Source organism: Paramormyrops kingsleyae, chromosome 3 (assembly GCF_048594095.1).
Source record: "Paramormyrops kingsleyae isolate MSU_618 chromosome 3, PKINGS_0.4, whole genome shotgun sequence".
In the NCBI taxonomy this organism is placed as follows: Eukaryota; Metazoa; Chordata; class Actinopteri; order Osteoglossiformes; family Mormyridae; genus Paramormyrops; species Paramormyrops kingsleyae.
Genome location: NC_132799.1, coordinates 28,203,487 through 28,224,701, shown reverse-complemented (window position 1 = coordinate 28,224,701; position 21,215 = coordinate 28,203,487). Strand labels below are relative to the sequence as shown.

Genomic DNA, 21,215 nt, shown 5'->3' with positions numbered 1-21,215 from the left:
CAGATTTGCTAAATTACAGCATTTGAGGTACGAGAGACTGTAGTAGTATATACTGCTAATGCATTTTCAATCCATCCGTCCATCCCATGGCCGAAAAAGGATGAAAATTCAGACGAGCTGCGCAGTTTCATTTATTTAGGCACTGGACTCCTCCACAAAAATGCTCAATACACAACTTTGGGTGATTATGTTGTATACCTGCATACACAGATCACAGCAGTAGCTTCTACCATTAAAACAGCAGGGCAACACTGAAGCTTGTGCAAAGTGCTGTGCTTTCATCAAGCAATTTCAGCTACATCCTCACCGCCCATTCAGTCGTGCAAACAAAGGCACCGTTGTGCTAAAGCTTTGGGAGAACCCTTGAAATTGCACCAAAGTCTTGACTGGCCATAATCACATCCTATGTGGAACAACATAAACTGTGCATTCTGTAATACATTATAAAGTGCATAAACCAATAATTAGGTCAAATCTGGCTTTTAAAAAAAAAAAAAATTGGGTGAACTGAATCCAACAAGTCAATGGGTAATTAGTTAGTGATTAAATGTTGAAGTAGGATGTCATTAGCAAAACATCAGCATCTCACTCATGGCTCTACCACAGCAGTTAAGGCAAAGTGGCAAAGAAATGGCCAAACGCTTCATCAAAATTAAACCTGAGCATTAGAGTGGAAGAGAGGGGGTGGGGATTGTTAAACTGGACATGCATTTCATCACACAGCAGAAAGACATCCAGTTAGGTGCTGAAGTGCTCGCTATAGAGTGAAGGGCATGCATCAGTCTTGGTACAGGAGAAAGCCAGAGAATGTGCTGTACTTCCAGCTGCTGCTGTAGATGGCGCCGCGGTGCAACTGCAGCCACACCTGGTCACCCTGGAAGAGCTGCAGCACCGCTTGATTGCTGGCCATCTCGTGGTCGGGCGCACAGTCGTTGGCATAAGCAGACACCATCACCTCGTCGTTCTTCATCAGGTTGACGTAGAGCGGCACATCTATGGCCAGCTTGAGGATGTGGAATATGAAGACGTAGGTGCCGTTGACGGGGCAGGAGAAGCGGCCCACGTGCATGTCGAACGCCTCCCCCAGATTGCAGTGCAGCACGTCAAAAATGATGGGCTGGTCCAGTGAACCGGGAACAAAGTTGGTGGTGCAGGCGGCAGAGAATGCAACGCGCATCGGGTAGATGGGAACGAGTGCTGGGCTTTGGGCGGCGAAGGGCACGTCGACGGGCGTCGCACAACGAGAGTCACTGTACCCAGAGTCTGCACTAGTGAAGGTGTCATCTCTCTCCGGGCTGTTTACTTGCGATGGATTCTTCCAAGTGGCTGGGAAACCCCAGAATTTAAAAACATGCATCAGAACCTGCACAGCTTCTCATCTGATGCACACACCGCAATAAAAACAGCTTTCCTCCATCTTCGCAACATGGTCCAGCTTAGGCTCTGCCTTTCCAACTCTGCTGCAGAGTCCCTCATTCACGACTATCTCTAGCTGTCTTGACTCCTGCAACTAACTACTCACTGGTATCACTGCTAAATCTCTCCATAAACTCCAGATAATCCAGAACTCCGATGGGCACCCCCTCGCCCACTCCTACCAGCACATCACTCTCATACTTCAGTGCCTTCACTGGCTCCCTATAAGAGAACGTATCCACTTTAAGAGCTTTAAATGTGAAAAGTATTTTAAAGTCCCATAGCTTCCTGAATTGCTTCTCCCCTACCGGCCTCGATCCTCCTCTAATGGCTCTCCTCAACCCCCTTCCAAACTCCACAGCTATGGTGACCTCACATTCTCCCCCCCCCCCCCCCCCATTTTGCTTCCAAAACATGGAACTCCCCTGCTGCCAGGTCAGTTGATCTCAGATTTAAAAAAAAAAAAAAAAGTTTACTCAAGCATATAACCTTCCTTATTTGCATTTAGTTTCTTGTCTGCTTACCTCATTCTATGAAAGTGCCTTTGAGATCTTGAAAAGTGCTACATAACTATTATTAGCCCCAAGGATTTGACATTTCACACCACTAGTCCTATAGATCACCATGTTTCACTCGGAGAAGTGATCCATCACACTTACCTCTAGGTTTGCTTCTCTTCCCACTAGCAGCATGGTTGTAGCCCATTTGGTATCCAGGTTCCTAACCAGAAATTAATGCAAACAATCACATTTGTGTCAAGTCAATCAAGTGGCTACTAACCCTGCAGTTACCTGAACTCTGTACAGGACTGGGGCACACTCGCGCGTGACATGCGGCCTGGGGGGACAGCTACCCCTAGGGGACCGAATGCCAGCCCTGAAGCCTTCAAAACCACCTGTAGATGAAAGAGGGCAAATTCCCCACAAGAGACACATTAGATCATCTTTCAGAGGGGGGGGGGGGAGAAATCCATGTAGCACTATAGTGCGTTTCACATGCATGGATGCAAGGCTATTCCAACACCAATCTGGATACAAGGAGCTTCTGGATTCATGTAGCAGGCTAAACACTGTATGCCTCCATGTTACCAAGGAGCAGGTCTACGGGTACCAGCCTAAGTCAGGGGTGGCCAATCTTATCCGCAAAGGGCCGCTGTTTGCAGGTTTTTGCTGCAGCTCCCTAATTATTACAAATTAGAGGACTGATTGGCTGAAGAGTCCTCACACCTGGGTTTGAACAGCTGACCTAAAGGTTATCCCCAAAACCTGCACACACACCGGCCCTTTGCGGGTAAGATTGCCCACCCCTGTGCCAAGTCAAGAGAGAAAGAACACCCCAGTGCCTACCAAGCCCAAAAGATTGATACCCACCAGGTGAGCGGAAGGAGTGAGCCAGGGACCTGCCACCACGTGCCATACCTCTGACAGAGCCTCTGGGGTAATAGGGCTGGGCATGGTATGAAAGGGCACCAACAGGCTGGCCAGGGGACATGGGCATCTGGTAGCCATTGGTGATTGGGGTCTCAGACTGGTATGAGGTCACTGTCCCAAAAGGAAAACAATGGGTTAAGAGAACTTGCACCCTGCTGATGAGCCAGACTGTTCCACGGGGAGACACTTTGCAGATACTGTAGTACCTGGTTGTAGAGGTTCCAAATCATCGAAGTCAAGGTCAGGTGGGGTCTGCGTGCTTGCGGTCGTATAGTTCAGGTTGTACGAGTCCGAGAACACGCTTTCATCGGATTTCTGATCAGAATCACTTCTGGGGGGCATTGGTGCATCATTAACCACCTTTAAATATAAGGAGGGGGGGGGGGCGGCACATTAAACAAGCTTAGTCTTTTAGCATAATAGTTTCAAATAACCAAACACGCCACTCTTACACCAATCTGACATGAGGGTGAGGGTGGGGTAGGGTTAGGGGAGTGGTGCATAAAGAACCATGTGTTTCGGCACACCGATTTGGACACAGTAGGGCCAGTGCATACAGTACAGCATTTCCTCAGATCAGGAGAGCACTGATCTGTGTACAATTCAAACGTAACTAAGACATATTGGACTCCTTCAGTGACATTCAAGGTAATTACGAATGTCCAAGAAGAGTTAAATTTCATAAAACCAATGTTTCAACTAGATATCAACTGCATCACCTGTTCTGCAGAATTCTCAGCCAGGGAGATTGACACTGTAGATTCCCTATGAAACAATGCTTGTGATGCAAACCCATCCATGGAGCCATCTGAAACAGTCTCCTGCAGAGATAATAGGATTGACTATGTAGACAGGCCATAACCATCTAGTAAAATAGCTATGCAGATAATCCAATGATCAGGTCCCTTTGAGTAACTAGTTGTGCCCGAATAACCTATGGTTACAGCAACTTGAACCCCAAGAATGCAGCTATGAGGTACAAGTTCTCCAGGTGCCTAGGGTTGTTAAGGATGTAAAGAAAAACTGCCATCTAAAAAGTACCCACACAGATCCCAGTCAAACACTAAAAGAGTCATACATGTATTCCTTGGTCTGCAGTGAGGTCCAGGTCATTGTTATCCAGAGATTGTTCCCCATTGGTCAGATCCATTTTGGCATTGATTGGATGGCTCTTGGTAGGCAAAGGAGTAGACTGCAACAAAGCCAAAAAGTAGCATAAGCTAACTTATGCCTCGTTGTCTTACAGGACTAAAATAAAAAGGTTGTATTGCTTACATGCAATACATTGGGAAGGCGACTTGCTCGACTTTCCACTTCATTCTCCGCTGTTGGGATGACAGAAAATAAAACTTGGTATCATGTGTAGAGTCTCCTCAGTAACCCAGGAGTTACTTCCGTCACGATTAATGAGAAACCGAGACCAATGATTGGACTTCTGGCAGCAGTACAAGCAAAAGAAACATCTTACTGAGATCAATTGGCGAAGAGGGTCCACTTCCTGGCGATGATACCCATGAGTGTCTGCTCACAGAGCCGTCACTGTCCAGCACTGAATCCTAGTAAAACAGTTTTACAAAGATTAGGATGAGTCACATGGTCAAAGCTGATACATTAAGCAATGAATTTCATCTATGAATGACCACACGTGACACTAACTTACCTGGACAAAAACTCAATCCCCCCTACAAAGCCACTGTCATACATCGTACCTGCATGAAGCTGAATGAGCCTTTGATCTGCTCCATTAGTTCCTGCAGTTCCTGCTCTCTTTGAACAGGGTCATTGGGCAGGGAGGAAGAACCGAACACCTCAACTGGCATTTCCACCTTTGCAGTCTAAAAAAATGCACACAGAGCCAAAAGTCAATTTGACATCCAGGCTCTGTTGTCCATCGTGGATCAAGAAGATGTAGCCTACTAACCAATTTTTTGCCTGGCTGTCCTTTCAATTTCTTCACTTTCCTCTGACATTTCCAGAATTTCACAAGAGACACAGGCAGAAGAGAGGGCACCAGAAGTGAGAAAAAAAGTGAATCCAACCCTTCATGTATGGCATGTCCAGCACCATATTTCAGAATAATCCAGAATAACCTTAATTGGACAAGTAGAGCTACGAAATATTACTTGAACAAAAGGCAACTTAGTTCTATCTGGAGAAAATTTAAAATGAAGTGCACTATTAGGGGAAAAAAAAGTACGAGTTTGTACCACTGCCTGTTACTGGGGCTAAACCCTCAAGCATCTGAGAATTGTACCTTTTAGTCTAATTTAAGGTACAGAAATGGACTGAGGGACATCCCCAAGGTACAAATAACATTAATGTACCCTCAATGGAACTATGAGAAACATTTTTGTACATTTCTGCATCTTAAAAAAGGTCCAATTACCTGCAGCAGGGGTGGCCAATCTTATCCAGAAAGGGCCACAGTGTATGTGGGTTTTTGCTGCAACTCCCCAATTAGATTGATTGGCCACCCCTGACCTACAGTTAGGGTACAACTGGCAGACCCTCAAGGGTACAGTCCCAATGACAAGCAAAAAGGTACAAACGGGAACTTTCCTGACAGCATGGGTCTTAAAAATAGGGTTCAGAAATGAAGCTTTACCTCTTTGGTTGCTTTGGTGGAACTGTTCATGGCAGCCTGTGCTTTTGGGACAAACCCTATCGCCCCACTCCAGGGTTTCTGGGGCGCAACCGGTTGAGGTGTTGGGACATCCTCAAAGTCCATATCCCATGAGTCTGGAGGCTCCTGCTGTTTTAGAGCTAGAAAATCAGCCTTCCAGCTCGTCGTTGGTGCTGGACGTTTATTTGGCTGGACCTGACCACTGAAGTCTCCATCAACCAGGTAGCGCCTGTTAAACTAAATTGTAGAGAAGTAAGCTGTAAGTTTTCCCCTCACATTTGTGGATTTCACAGAGAATGAAACCATGACACACATCATGCCGTATCTGGATGAGATGGCATGTTATCCCAAGTTATACCTCTTTGGATGCAGTCTCAGTTCTGGCCATCAGCGTTGACAGATCTACAAAGCCATAGTAGTCAATATTTAGAGGGAATCATCAAATGGCACCATTGTCTATACAGATTACCTGACGGATTATACGGAATACCTGACACGATTCTTTGTGGTTTTATGGTCATCTTCTTATTTTTACCCTCTAGAGTCTCCTCTTCCAGTTTCTCACTGTGTGGAACTGGGATGTGATCAAAATATGCACAGTCCATCAGTCTTGCTAGATGTTCTTTCAGGTGCTTGTCTACGAGGGAAACAGAATGGAACTGTAAGCCAACAAAACAAAAAGTTGCCTAAGAAACCAAATGACATCAAAATGGTTTTTGACCTTCCAGAAACACCCAGGCACAAAACATCACTGCTTTACAAATGGGTCATTCAGGTGAAACCTAAAATTCCTTTACCAAAAATTAGTGGATTACTCAAAATAGGGCAAAGGGCCACAAAGATATTTCAAAGATGCAACATGCTGTGCTTACAGGTAGTTCCAGCGACTGGCTTCTCTCCTCCTTCTAGCAAATCCCAGTAAACAGTGGACACCTGTTCCATTTGGTCTTGAAGACTGGAACAAAAGCAAGCCGACGAGGCTGAGCAGTCAGTTTACCAAAGACAATTCCCTGCAAGCCTGAGAATCCTCAGATATAAACCGACAATACCTACACATACCCGATTTAACCTGACTGAACGACAGAACATGACTGAAAAGGAACTCCCACATGGAAGAGGCCGTTTGCACCAAGGTATGAGCACAATTGGTCAATCGCTCAACAGAACTTCACCAACTCCTGAGAAGAGCCTTACCTCATGCTCTCATCCCTGCGGCAGCCTAGCAAGGTGGACAGTTCTAGCAAATGCTCCAGCTCGCGTGCAGACAAGAAGGGGGCCCCGTTCAGACCACTGCGGAAGTCTTTCCTTGTGTGCTCCTTCTGGAGGTTCTGGAGGATGTAGTAAACCTGCAGCACGGTGCACAGCCGCTGCTTCTCTGCCTCCATCTGAATCGTCTGCTCTCGCCTTACCGCCTTCTTCTGGGCCTTCAGCAACTGCGGCAACACGTGATCGACACCTAGGCTGGATTCTAATAATGCAGTGTTTCCCCAACCCAGTCCTCGGGGACCCACAGAGAACACATTTTTGCTCCCTCCCAGCTCCCTGGGAGAATCCCCAGGAGGGAGCAAAAACACAGACTGTCTGTAGGTCCCCAAGGCCCAGATTGGGAAACACTAATAATGATTTCATAAGGACAATGTATATGAGCACTTCACTTGATCAACCAAGGGATGTAGCACTTGTAGTTTAAAATGTGAAGACGTGAGCCACTTCAGAAAGATTTCCTTTGAATAAAAAAAAACCTGCAGTACAACAGAAAGCTGAAAATTCAAAATTCCTAGCTTAGTACTGATGCACGTGTGGCTACACTGATTAGCAGACTGGGTAAGGAGTAGTCATTTGAGATTCAGCAGATTGGCATCCTTTCACTAAAACGGAGCCCATGGTCGTAGAAACACTATCCTTACTCAGCACAGGATGTCCATGACAGGAACCATAGTGTTATTTTGGTATAATTTAGGCCTCAGACAGTTTATAATACCGATTTGTAGAGCTATTCTACTAGACATCTTTTCACATTTAAAAATGCAATACCACTATGCTAATTGTATAGTACATTCAATTTGCAAACGTATTACATGCAACTGAACCTGAGCACATCATTGCAGATGTCGATTTATGAACTCATCGTTACACATGCAGCTTACTCTGAATCTGATGTGAATACCGATAACATGCACTGCACAAAATTATACCCTCAAAAGTTACGAAGGGCACTTACATCTTGGCTGAGGGCACCTATCGTCTTCTGTAGTTCTTTGGCAAACTTCAGGTTATGGACAACTTCTTCGTACGTCTCCACGGCATCCTGGAAAGCAGAGAGCGTGTGATCTGCACAAATTCACGATAGCAGTACATTTCAGCTAAACATGCAGAATTGTCTGGCAATCAGCTCCTGGCTTTAATCTGGAAGTTACCCACCAGTTGGTCCTGATTGAGGGATTCCCCATTCTTTATGAGTTTCTTGTAATTTTCCAGTTTCAACTGAAAACGTATATAAAAACCATCACAAGCTTAGTGTGCAATGCCTATTGACCCTAGGCTAAGCAGAGACATTTTGAATACAAGCATGAAGTAGGCCTATGGATTGCTGCAAAGATCAAAAGTTGCTAGCTAAAATTGACCAGCTTTACCTTCTTTTTCTCAATATTGCGGATCTTGTGCTTCAGGCAGATAAGGCCGTTTTCAATATACGTCTCATAGCCTTGGTAAGTGGTGGTAGAAGCAGCCAGATCCAGCTGCAAAGAGCTCAAGGCATCGGGAGGGTCTGGTCTGGGGCTGCCTGGAGTCTCAGGGACCTCCTCAGAGCATTCGGAGGGGGAAGACACATCGAGGATGGAGGAAGACGACTGGTGCACCATCTTGCCTAAGATAGAAAGCAGGAAAAAAAAAAAAAAAAAAAAAAAAGTTTGACATATAGCTCAGTCAGGACGGGGGCGGGAACAAATACATGGGCTAGATCCAATAAGAATGACACGCAGCATTTAGCTGAGTGTGGTACCAGTCTACATTCACCCACACGAGAAAGGTAGCCCAACATAAGATTTTTTTTTAAAGTGATGAGCAAACACTAACGTGTAAATTTTAAATACACAGCCATCAAGAGAAAAACCAGTACTGCAGCAAATTCACCTGAAAGGGTGGACTAAACTACATTAAATCGCACGCTTGACGCTAAACGAGCATAAGCAGCATTCACAAGTCTGAACGCTTAAGGGTGCATAAATAATACATTAGCATAATAAAACAAAAATCACAATCAGCGTGGACTCTGAAGAAGCGACAGGACCGTACCATGGTGCCTGTTTCACTCCCGTCGTAAACAACCACTTCAGAAAACCGGCAACACGATTAATACACACCACAAACCATTTTTTAAAAATTCCAAACACACATTTACCACGAGGGAGCAAAACGGATTTCAGCAAACTTGCATGTCATCCATACGAACTTGCAGCGGAAGTTCATCCCCGTAGCCTATGATTTAAGATATAGGAGCGGCACAACCAGATCATACACACCAGCAAACAAACGAATACTCCCGCAAAAATAAATTTGCAGTAAAGCTTAAGACGAACCAATCGTTCGCTACGCCAATGAAACAGACGCGCAAAATAAATAAATGCTCCAAATGTTACCCGGCGCAGGTACTTAACAGAAGGGAGAAAAGAGGAAATTATTAGTGGAAAAGGAAAAAAAAAAAAAAAAAAACCTCAGCTAAAGGACCACTCCTGCCACACGAACCTAAATACGCGATGTCAGCTTCAGCACGGACTGGCCATGTCCCACCTTAATAGCGTTTTATAGACTGAAGCGCTTCAGCAATTAGGGCATATAGATGCAGAGTGACGTCATCGTGCCCGACGCGCGCGCGCGCACGCACCCAAGGTAGCTGACTGAAAAACAGTAACATAATCCTCCTGTTTCTACTCTTAGTTTCCCTGCTAACCCTCCATTTTTAGTCTGGAGAGATGCCTTAAATAAAATCATGACCGTACTTCCCTACCTGTCCATCACAGTGTTTGCCCTTATAAAATCCAGCAAGCAGACTTTATATATGCAGTATGTTACGTCAGATTGGATGCCAAAATGTCCTGATATTGCTGAACAAATCTATCACCGCAACAGCAGTGTTTTGTTTGCAGATGGTTCTAACCTTTACTTTGTTGTCGTTCATGGCATCGGAAGTGAAACCAAAAAATGAAACGCCGTAAATTGTCGTCAACTTCTGCTCTTCAGGTTTCACAAAAACCCTTTGTACCACACAGTTGCTTGAATTTGGTAGTCTATTTCGGAAGTTTATATTTAATTATGTTATCTTCGTTGTAAAATCTTATGTGCAGTGAATAATCCGTAACTCTAATGCGCTTAGTAGCTGCGTAATACGCTGTAACAGACCTTGAGGTAAACAGTCATTTTCACAAACTACTTTTATTAAACTAGTAAAAAACGTACAATATGTATAAAAATACAAAACTTGCTTCATATATTTCTAATGTTGTCAATACAAAGTGCATAGCTACCATACATGCCTGTACTACTACAGCTAAGACACTAGTCTATGTAGAGATTTCGTGTGGGAGTTGAAAGGTCAAACTTTCCTTTTGGAAATTTACAATCAAAATCAATACAAAAATAATCATAATTTCATCTCAGATTGGTATACCATCATTGCAAGGGGCTCATTTTCAAATTCCAAATTACTTGTCTGCGTACAAATACAGAACATAAATCATTTTGCGACTAAAGCATCAATATGTAACTTTGAAATGTGAAATTCTGAAATGGTGGTCATGGTAGAATGAAAAATTTAGACACAATTATGTAATTCGACTAGAGGTGCTTAGAGCAAACATAACACTTCTAAATATGGTTTGTTTCACCCTTGCTACTTCAAAAATAAACATCAGAGACATATAAAGGTCCAACACAAGCAAAATACAGAAATCCTTAAGCTAATACTACAGAAATTACCACGATTTAACATGCATTGTGTCGATCCATCAACCGCACATAAAGTGTGAAAAGTACATGTAAAATAATAAAAAAAAGATAAAAAGCACACCCAGTAAAGTAAAACAAAGTGGTACCAATAAATATAAATAAATAACAGGAAGGAAAGTCAACCGGTACAGGATTTCCCCAAGAATAAATATGTACACAAACCCTCCCAGATATATGACAGGGAGAAAAATCACACACACAAAAAGTACCATTTTAGTGTCCATGCATGAGATTCCTACAAATACATTGGTGAAAAGTCAATTGGTCTGCAGCATTCCTACAATAAAGCTTAAATACCAAGCTGTCAACTGCACTTAACGTTTAGGGGAAATTTTAACATATAGCTGCCAATAAACACATCCACTAATAGGATATAATAAAATATGAACCGGACCACATATTAACTGGTATTTTATCTCAGTGGTGACATACATTGACGAAATGTTTAATAATTCATTGATGTATAACAACCATTGAGTCTGAAACGCTATGCTTTATGAGATTGCATGGCGAAACTTAACACACAAAAACTAGTCAGACGGTTTACTGCTGGGGGAAAAAAAAACTGACGATTCAGCAGCACCGCCTTCTGGTCAGTAAGCGTATCGCGAAGCTGCTCACAGGTGAATATGCAAGATAAAAAAAAATACATGAATCTACCATTCACAAAAGCAACAGGGTTAATTAAAATATCTCTAAGCATTTAATCAATACAGTCCAATCCCTATTATACATCTTTTCTAGAGGTAACATCATTTGATTATGGGGGGTAGATATTTTATCTTCTTAAACATACACAGCCTTATTGTCTTAAAGGCCATGTTCGCAGCCAGGTACTCTCGTTGATGTTTGAATAATAAAAAAAAAAAACACCTTGCACAAGGGCCCTCATGGATCCTGAAATTTGGTCACAACCATTGTTTATTCTTCACTATACTTCGTGGTGTGTGACCACCATCCAAAAAAAAAAAGGTGCTCGCTACTTAGGAAATAGTTAAATCAACCACTGGAAAAGTGTTGGAGGCAGATAGGGTCTCATTTTGGCCCAACTGTATCAGAATAGTAGCATACAGTGCCCTTAAAGCGCTAGCTACGTAAATACACAAAAGCATGAATATGACAAAGCACACAGACAGCCACTGGAGGTATGCAGTACACTATGTTGCAGAGTACATCCATTTTTAAATGTCAACATTGCACACTTGTGTGTGTCACACTCCCAATCTTAACCCTTTGATAAGTACATTGCGGAAAGTTGTCCATAATTTTTTCTATACTTAATTTCATTTTTTTTTAAAATGCTTATAGCTTTTTTTACCATTAGGCCCAAAAAGGCACAACATCCCTACCACCAAAGGCCATGCAATGGCTTATATCATGCAATTTACAAAGATATACTTTGGAAAATCTATCGCTTATGTCATGCAGGATAACCAATACTTCCTAAAAGGTGTCAGTTTCCGATTGTGACTATCAATTGGTCCCGTAACAACCATTTTGAAAAAAGAAAGTATAATACATTGATAAACAACCGACGACTAAGAATTTAAGGCTGGTGTTTGAGTTTATAACTAGGTTTGTTTTCAGTAGATGCCCATACCCACATAGTGGACATAGACGTATATACAAAGCAGGTCTTTGGGCAAGGCAAACGGCAGGAAGAAGGGCCAGCTTCAGTTATGGCTCTGGTCTAGAAGCAAGAAACACGAGTGCGAGAGTCATTCCAAGTCTTTCGCCTGCTGCGTCCAGACGTCCAAAGGGAGCGGAGAGTGCGCTCCAAGCAGAATCCAAGCATTTCTTGTTAAAAGATAGGAGGGGAAAGATACCATTGAGAGAGAAAACTAGAAAAGTCTGCGTGGCTCATTATATCAAATACACAAAGTACAACCACTCAAATAAAAACCAAAAAAAGTTCTCCTGAAATGAAGGCAATTAAAGGCATCTTCTGATCGGTGGAGGGGAAGAAATGATGTCACCACTCTTCATCCTCCTCTATATGCTCTTCCTCCTCTTCCTCTTTGGCCTGAGGGGGTGACAGCAGGCTCTGTGGCTGTAGGCTTTCCCTGCCCTCTTGGCTCTCCTGGGTCTCATCTTCTTCCTCTTGCTGCTGCTGCTGCTGCTGTTGCTGCTGTTTCTTACGGCAACAGGGCTTGAAGAGATGAGGGTCTATCAGGACTTCCCCGAAGCGGCCTTTGTAGATAATTCCACAGCACACCTTCTGCCTGTAAACGGTTGAACGCACAAGTGAGCACCCCAACAACATGAACTAAGACAAGAGAATGCTTAGCTCAATGGTTATCTACAACTAATCATGAAAAGAACAAGCCACCTTAGACAGTGAATTTCGCTAAACGATGCCGGCTACATATACTATGCTTTATATGGTCTACATCTCAAAAGACAGATCAAAACACAGATTTCTGCCAGTAAGTAACATTTCAAAGACACAGGAAAACTTTATATCCCGTGCATATAACATCCTGTATTTGTAAGTGGTAAAAGGAGTATATGGAAGCCACCAAAAAATTTCCAACTGCTTATGCTGGGTCAGGGCTGCTAGGAGTCTATCCCAGGCAGCAAAAGGCACGAGGCAGTAGTACACCCTGGATGAGACAGCAACTAGAAGCAGCAGCAGTGTGAGCCAATGCCACTACGTCATCCCAGAGAAATATTCTAAATTTCAGCTGAAATCCATGACAGAGTTAAAGCAGAACATGGAAGTCATAAGGGTAATTCCAGTACAAGTTTAACTGTGTGCGAGTTAGTGATGACCCTACCAGACCAGAAACAGAGGCAGTGCATGTTTACAACAGAACACCCCGCCACCAGATGGAGCTCCAACTTGCAAGAAAACAGCAACACTTATTGAAGCCTTTATATACAAAGACTGTAGGCATCGTGGAAATATTCCCTTGTTTGGACAGGTACTAGTCAATGGAGATGATGGCCAAATGAAATATGACAGGAAATTAATTTGAACTACGATTAAACACAATAGCCAAGCAAGCAAAGTCTTTACCTTTTCCAGTAAGTGAGGTCAAGGAAGGAGAAGACCGGGGAGCGGGAAGAGCCAGAGGCAAGTTCAGAGTCCGATCCCTCATCGGACTGGTTGCTGTAGCTGGGAGACTGAGCTGGAGAGGCGCTGGATGTGGTACTGTGGGCATCAGAGTCTAAAATAAACACAGGAGAAGGTCAGACCCTTTAATCAGAGAAGGAATGTTGTCAAGAAAATAATCCTCACCAGCCACATGGAGGACTCAGATGACATCCAAAGTTGTTCTATCCTTACTGTGAAGCGAGAGACCCACCCAGCGAGAATCGGCTTTTCATTTTCAAAGAAAAACAAACAACCATTGATCACATTCAACATGTCTAATCATGTTCAACTAGCGATGGTCTAGGCGAAGTTCCAAAAACAAAATTAATCAAGCTTAGGAAGCAAGGGCTTACACAGCCGTTTGAGCTCCTTCTGGACTTTGTTGATCTGACTCGGCCTTACTCTCCTCGACAATGGCTTTATCTTCTTCGGCCTCACTGAAGTCTTTAAGCTTGGCCCACCTCTCGCATCAACCACCTGGAATAGAGCAAGCCGCACTACATTATTACAAGCTGCCTATTTCCAGCGCAAGGATCTCACAGCATAAACACATGCTGGCACTGTCTGGGGAACAGGAGTGATACTAATAAGATCACTACACCTAACAACAAGGAGTAGTAGATTCGAATTGCAACCAAACTGAAGACAATGCATTTACATCACATTTGACAAGCATGTTCTGCACCATGTGACAAAACCGTTTGTTATCAAGAATAAAACTCAAGAACCATTAATTTTTCTATACGTTTTTGTATAGTTATTCATATTGCGGTTGGGCTTGGGGGAGGGGTGCTGAGGGGGTCCATACATGACTCCAGTTCTTCTTGGATCCCACCGGGAGTTTCTTCCAGCGCTTCACCAGGAGTACACAGGCATTGCAGATCTCCCCAGACCGAGTTTCAGCAAGCCTGCGGAAAAAAGATCCCACATCGTGCATCCCGGTAAACTATTATTTCAAAACGGAATATGTCCATTGCCTAGCTCACTGAATGGATACAGGACATAAAAAAATCAGTAGGAGAAGCTGCTGCATTTTAATCTGAATGTCCCTGTGTGCTTGTGTTGAGTCATTTCACAAATACAAATGAAGTCCAGATCAGAGACTGTTTTTCCAATTATCAGGTCAAGTACCATTACATGCACCATTACGTAAAATGTGCTTGCTCAATCCCCAGGCTCTTCTAACTTCATAAAATTACAACTTACTCAGTACTTACTCTAGTATTTTTTGGTGTGTGTGTGGGGGGGGGGGGGGGGGGGGGCAGTGCTATACGCGAAAACTATGTTTTAATATTACAGTAAACTCTCCAACATCTGTATCTGTCAAGTCGGACGGGAGTGCAGCACGAAGGACAGCATGCTTACCCGAAGCAGCTCTGGAAGTCCCTCTCGTAGCGCTTACTGTCCGTGAAGCGCGAGCTGGAGGACTTGGCGCGACAGATGCAGCAGCCGTCTATACTGCGGTACATCTTCGGCTTATGGAAACCAAACATTTTCCTTCAAATGGCACGTGGCAAGAACACGAGTAAGTGGGAGTGCAGATGCGTGATCGTACGATAAATAAAAGTCCCAATAACAGAGTACACGTTTTCTTTTTACATCCTTCATTGATATATTTATCAATTAGATCACCTAACTTCCTCAAATGTAAGGTTGAACACAAAATTCTTGAAGGCGGTTTGTGCATAATTAACAAAAAGAGAATGCTAGTTTTTCTAAACTGACCTGTAATCATACGTGCGAAAAGTAACACTAAAAAGCAATGTCCTGTCTATAAGTTTCCAATCGCCGCGGGGTCCTGCAGACAACATAAGGCAGACGAACAGTGTCGTGATCCAGATCAAGAGAACTAGGTCATCCGTAGCGTATATGATAGCATTAATAAATCGCGTAAAATATGACTAAATCCTGCATACCATCTAGATAATGCATGGCTGTCGAACATCAACTAACAAACGACCGTCAGAAGTTGGACGATCCTCCTTCAATAAGCTGGTGAGGAATGGCTACCCTGGCTAGACATTAAAATGAACGCAATTGGGATTGTCGTGATCATTTATTTATTTAAATAACAGACTAGTTCCACAAAGTTATTGAAATGGGCCCTGACCGAAAAGGTTTGTTTCTGTTCATTTCACTTTAGCCTTCACGAGCGACACGTCAACTCCGGCAACATTCCTCCTAAATCCACTTATTACAACAAATTACACAAAATCTGTCCATAAAAACAAGGCGAGCCTGTTGTCAATGTTGCTTTCCACAGCTTCAAATTAGTACAGCGGGACTGTATAATTCGGAGCCTGACGTAATTCAAACATGGCAACACACTTCAAAGGGAACGAATGGGGGGGGGGGGGATTTGAGCAGACCTGTAAAGAAATGCATTTGCGGAAATTGCAAAAAGAATAAGAATAAAACGGGATTTTAAGCAAGTAAATATCCATATTAGATCGCAGACGGTCGTTTAACCGGTAAAGCGCCCGCATTATTCGCCAAAGCGACGTTCACGCATTTCGAAATGCGCCAGTCGTCTCCTGCGAAAAGGTAAAAGGAGGCGCTCACCGCCCACCGCTTCTCCGGGGAAGCATGGCTCTGCATCATGCGCACCCATTTTCACTCCATTTTCACTGCAGCGCGGTCGCCAGCTTTCAGATGCCTTTTACCACAATTAACCAATACGAATCAAGTAATAAAATCACAAATATACCAAAACCCATCAACTACGCTTAAGTTGTGCCAGCGCATACAAAAAAGCAGAACATAAGCGAATATAAGCTGCGATGTGCCCCTTTGTTTTCCGAATGACTCTGCGGCGGTGTGCGCAGTTACTCCCGTAGCCTGAAGTACACGGAGGCGCGCAGCAACTTCAAAGCGGCGCCCGTCCATCCCCCTCAGCGGGATCGAACGACTACAATCAGAATAATCGAATAAGTGCAAAATGGCAACTGATTTCACAAAATACGCGACTTCGCACAATAATGTAAGGCGAGCCGCGGGCTTCATCTGTAGTTAGACGACGCCATTACATCTTTATAGCATTTGCATTTTCTTTTTTTTGAGCAACGTGTTGTAAATGTTATCGCCTTAGCAAGTTAATAAATGTAGATTGACGAGCTGCGTTGATTGACGAGTCCCGAACAGGCGTGAAACGTGCACTTTCCACTACAAGGATGGCCGCAAAAAAATCCCGAGACGTAACCAGAAACACGCACGGGATAACCGGATAACGCGAATTTAACTTGGAGACAACATCTTACCGAACTAGTGGCACAGACAGCACGAAATCGACCGTTTATTCGGCCCCGGTCCAAAGTGTCAATTCTCATAAAAAGTATATTTAAAAATTTTATTCCGTGTCATACATCCGTCTGGCTAGGAATAAAACTTTACTCGTGGCACTTGCTATTCCGTTTTAAAAGGATCACAGAGAGGAAAAAAAAACCCCCATCACTTTTATCACTCCGTCTTCGGCAAAACAACGTGCACGCTCCATTACCGGAGACGGTATTTTAATAAGTATTATAAACGTCGTACTTTCTTTGAGGCTCAAATGTCAATAAACTGCTGCCAAAGACGTACAAGCTCACTAACAGATTTACATATCCCCAGTTCCGAAAAATTAAGTAATACCGCTTATTTAAATAACTTGTTTTGAATGATACCATGCGAGGATAATATAAAAGAACACGGTTTTAAAAACCATAAACACTGCGAAAATGCGTATCAAGTAATGCGTTCTCTTACCGTGATGTAAAACGAAATGAGCCCGTAAATGTGAATGAATTCGAAAAAAACCGTTAAAACAAGTGTTCCTCATTTAACACCTTCGCTTGTTGACGTCTCACTTCTACTGTCTGGAAGATAGTAAATCGCTTCGTGTTTGCGCATGCGCCTTTCCCACGCCACCATTTTCTAATTTTCTTCAATCAAATCGATTTACATACACGCCTGACGTACGGCTGCGTTTGAATTCTGTTGCCCTTATAAGGAAGCGAATATTGCGCGGGAAATGGGGGCTGGGGCCAGTTTCCATGGTACATTCACTGCAGTGAAAGTATCTAAGCGGGAAGGCGGAGCCACGCCGATTACTACGGGAACAGTAGGAAACACGCGAGCGGACACACGCTGCTGTAGTAATACCAGGCAGAGGTACTGGGCTACGGAGCTGCGAGGCATTCGGGGTGAATCATGACATTTCCGAAGCGTTACAAATTTGCTTAGTTTAACACTAAGCTTTTCAAAAATTAAAGAGTTACATCTGTACTTGATTATGACACATTTCATGTCGCAACAGTATTCTTATAAAAGCGTGTTCACTTACCACAGCACCAGTATACGTATTTGATAACTAACCCGATCCGAATAAGCGACTGTCTTACCAGTGCAGACAACTTGATCACTGCAGGAAAGAATTATAATTTTGGGCATATAATGCAAAGAACCAGGACGCTGTAATCATTATGTTACAATCATTAATAATACTTATAATATTAATGCTTATTATTCTTACAATAACAAGAATAATAAGAATGATATTACTATTTTACATACAGCCAGAAAAAAATACACACGGGATTTAAGTGGATGTACAGAGCGTCTTTAATGAAAGATTCCATAAAGAGTATAACACAACAGTGATATGTAAAGATCATATGCACTTAGACTCAAGAATCCTTTGTAACTTACCCAGATCATTCACATTAACATTATAAGGACAAAACAATGACAGATGTACAAGGCCAAGGACATTGGTTTCAAAATGTACAGTGCAATTTCAAAAGGTGTCTTTCCCAGAGTTTCCTTGTGACAGTACATAAAATATACAGAACAAAAATGTAAGAAGGAAAACAACACTCTTGAACATTAATGAGATCACAATTAAGTCCAATTTAAAATTATCTCAGTGTATTGGACTCACGAGACTTTAACATCTTGCTGCAGTCAGGAAAAAAATCCAAACACCACCCATGTATCCATATTCTTCTCAAAGGAAAAAACTTGGACAAATTGTCCAAAATGTTGTTATAGGTATAACACAGGAGAAAACTTGTGTGATGCCCATGTAATTCACATCTCCCAGCCACTGCCAAGGGTACACCATGTCATTTAATAAAGCAAATAATGTTTGGTTGTTGGAAAATGAACACATTACCTTAATAAATAATCTGTGGCACCTTTAAAGGCTATCTATTGCATCCTTAATGAAAGTAACACCAGAAAATCACCAACACTAAATTTTACACTAGGATTTTTCCTTGGTTCACTTCTGGCTGTTCAAAAAAGGGAGAAGGTGTGCAGATACTATAGAACCACATGCATGAGTAATTTAAATCTATAATGAATTAAGCAGGGTACAATCAAAACACAATTATATCCTTGTGCTGCATACTATGTTTTAACAGTAGACTTGGGGGCTGTTTGTGCAAATATTTGACATATATTCCTATATAACCAGACTTTAAAACTTGATTTTAACTGTAGATACATGTGGAAAATGGTGTATGTTGTTATCAGTAAAAAGCACATTAGGATCCACAGATGGAATAAAAAAATATGTTTACATTTTTAAAAATATGAACTATCCCCAAACAAGTTAATTCTGTGATGGGTCTGAATGAACCTTCAGTGAGTTGCTGCTTTGTGTAGGAAAAAAATATGAGACCTTTAAGGTTATTGCTATTAATGCATATGCCAGTTTACACTTACCAGTTCCTTGTACTGTTATTTTTTTTTCTGAAAAATTAGGAGGCAAACCAGCCCTGAGACTATGGGACTATACTTGAAATTCTTGGCAAAATATATATATAGTATTCTGAATCATCCTTTTGGTTGGGGGAGAGGGAGAGAGAATTTGAGAGAGACACTTAACAATACACACCATTCTTAGACAATGACCAGACAAAAATCAGAATATGGTTTTGTAGATTTCAGTCAATGTGCGTGATAATTGAACCACAGAAGTGCTCAGAGTTTCCAGTAAAGAAACAACGATGCAGGTGTAAGCATGACTTCAGCAGGCATTCGAGGGTAGGAGAAGCTCGTGGGCTCAGTTTGTCCCCTTCCATACACTGGAATGTCCTGTTTGCTGAAAGCTCTGCCACTCGAGCATGACAGAAGACGGACCTCTCCAATCCCCAGTTCTGTAGAGTGGGCGTGTGCAAAGCCAGCGGCCAATCGCCACAGCACTTAGGGGCATACATGGTGCAGCGTTGGGCTGCAGAGCAACATGCAGTCTATGTGAAGACGTCCAGGCGCCGTACACGGCGTGGTCTGCAGACAACCACAGCTCCTGAGAAGCTCCTCCACCATCCACCCCCCCCCCACCTTTACATATCACGAAAGCCAGCTTTCGCTACCACACCTTTCTATAGTATCACGTGGAAACACCTAGGATAGGATTCAAATTCGGCCAGGTGGGCTAGGCTAGAAGCTAATGCACAGACCATTGAGAGGTGCAGTCAACTCTTCAGAACCAGCATCACGGAAAAGATATTTACACAAAAAAAACTAGCACTAAGAAAATATCATTGGTTTAAGTTTGCTACTAATTTTCAAAATCCGTTAAATAGCACGTTAGGCAATTATGTGTCCATACTTGGACAACACACACACACAAAGGCTGGCCTAACACAATGCGTCTTGTTTCTTGCAGCAAATCCACATTTCGGACGTCTTCATCACTTTCTGTTCCTGCTGCAGGGAGTTAGTCTGCAGGTGTATGTACGTAAGTATTGTGTATAGGGGTAGATGTTTGAGCATCTGCAGAAGTTTGTGTACAGTCGATGTAGCCTGATCCCTTGGCTGGCTACAGCTGGACGCCCTTGGTGAGGGAGGACTCCAGGGTGATGTTGAAGTCGTGCAGCGTCTGGAGGACACTGATGAGTGAGTTGACAGTGGTGTGGTCTCGCAGCAGGGCGTTCTCCTCATACATGCGCGTGATTAGGGGGCACTCCACCAGCAGGGGGAGCCACTGGGGCAACAAGCGATCTCTGCAAATTTACAGAGGTAAAGGTCAAACTGAACTTTCGTCTACAGTAATTTAAGAGCTTCATGAACATGTCTATTGATGTAGGTTATATTAAAACCAACAGAAATACACATCACAAGAGAATTTCATATGCAGTATTGTGCAAAAGTCTTAGGCAGTCAAAGAAAATGTTGTTTAAATGATTATGTTTGTATAAATCTGTGATATGTTATGTATAAGTGTGTTAGCTTAGCCATTTTTAAACCTCTCCTAAAGCTACCCCAGGATTCGCAGCAACCATTCAGCATGCCATCAATGTATTTTCTAACTCAACCTCTAGCACATCTCACTTTGCTAATCAACACCTCCTGGAGTTATTTAAATTAAGTTAGTTAATTACTTGATTAATTAGGTGAGCTGGTGGTGAAATTTGACAAATCCCTGGAATAACTGAGTGCCCTCTAAGGAGAGCTTTGGGACATGGAGCTGTGTTCTTACAGCCATCCAACAAGATAAAGGCAGTTTAAGCACGTCTGTCTTACGGACAACTCGTACTTACAAATGGCCTACCATAAGGCCTATTACATTAGAACATTCTGGTTAAATACAATGGTTCGTAATAATGAACGCACACACTACTTTGTGAAGCTCGTGAAAACATCGCGCAGCTTCAGGGGT

General features: G+C 42.9%; 2 protein-coding genes across 5 annotated transcripts in view; both read right to left on the bottom strand.

The window, feature by feature from the left end:
- Positions 1 to 118: 118 nt before the first annotated feature.
- Positions 119 to 17,490, bottom strand: caprin2 (caprin family member 2). The gene is made up of 27 exons (XM_072709310.1): positions 17,315 to 17,490; positions 15,296 to 15,368; positions 14,936 to 15,067; positions 14,379 to 14,478; positions 13,924 to 14,047; positions 13,493 to 13,643; positions 12,450 to 12,695; positions 8,636 to 8,643; positions 8,103 to 8,335; positions 7,891 to 7,953; positions 7,691 to 7,777; positions 6,664 to 6,902; positions 6,342 to 6,424; positions 5,960 to 6,106; positions 5,828 to 5,871; positions 5,452 to 5,706; positions 4,768 to 4,809; positions 4,556 to 4,681; positions 4,315 to 4,402; positions 4,122 to 4,171; positions 3,925 to 4,038; positions 3,566 to 3,667; positions 3,053 to 3,206; positions 2,787 to 2,957; positions 2,208 to 2,311; positions 2,076 to 2,136; positions 119 to 1,326 (listed from the first exon to the last, which is right to left on the bottom strand). The coding sequence occupies exons 1-27, from the start codon at positions 17,385 to 17,387 to the stop codon at positions 779 to 781; spliced, it is 3,618 nt and encodes a 1,205-aa protein (XP_072565411.1). The 5' UTR covers positions 17,388 to 17,490; the 3' UTR covers positions 119 to 778.
- Positions 17,491 to 18,151: 661 nt separating this feature from the next.
- Positions 18,152 to 21,215, bottom strand: part of dennd5b (DENN/MADD domain containing 5B) — a 57,034-nt gene continuing 53,970 nt past the window's right edge. For all 4 annotated transcript variants that reach the window (XM_023812763.2, XM_023812764.2, XM_023812765.2 and 1 more), the window contains one exon: positions 18,152 to 20,559. In XM_023812763.2, coding sequence (XP_023668531.2) covers positions 20,376 to 20,559 — 184 coding nt within the window. In that variant the 3' untranslated portion in view covers positions 18,152 to 20,375. The remainder of the gene's footprint in view (positions 20,560 to 21,215) is intronic.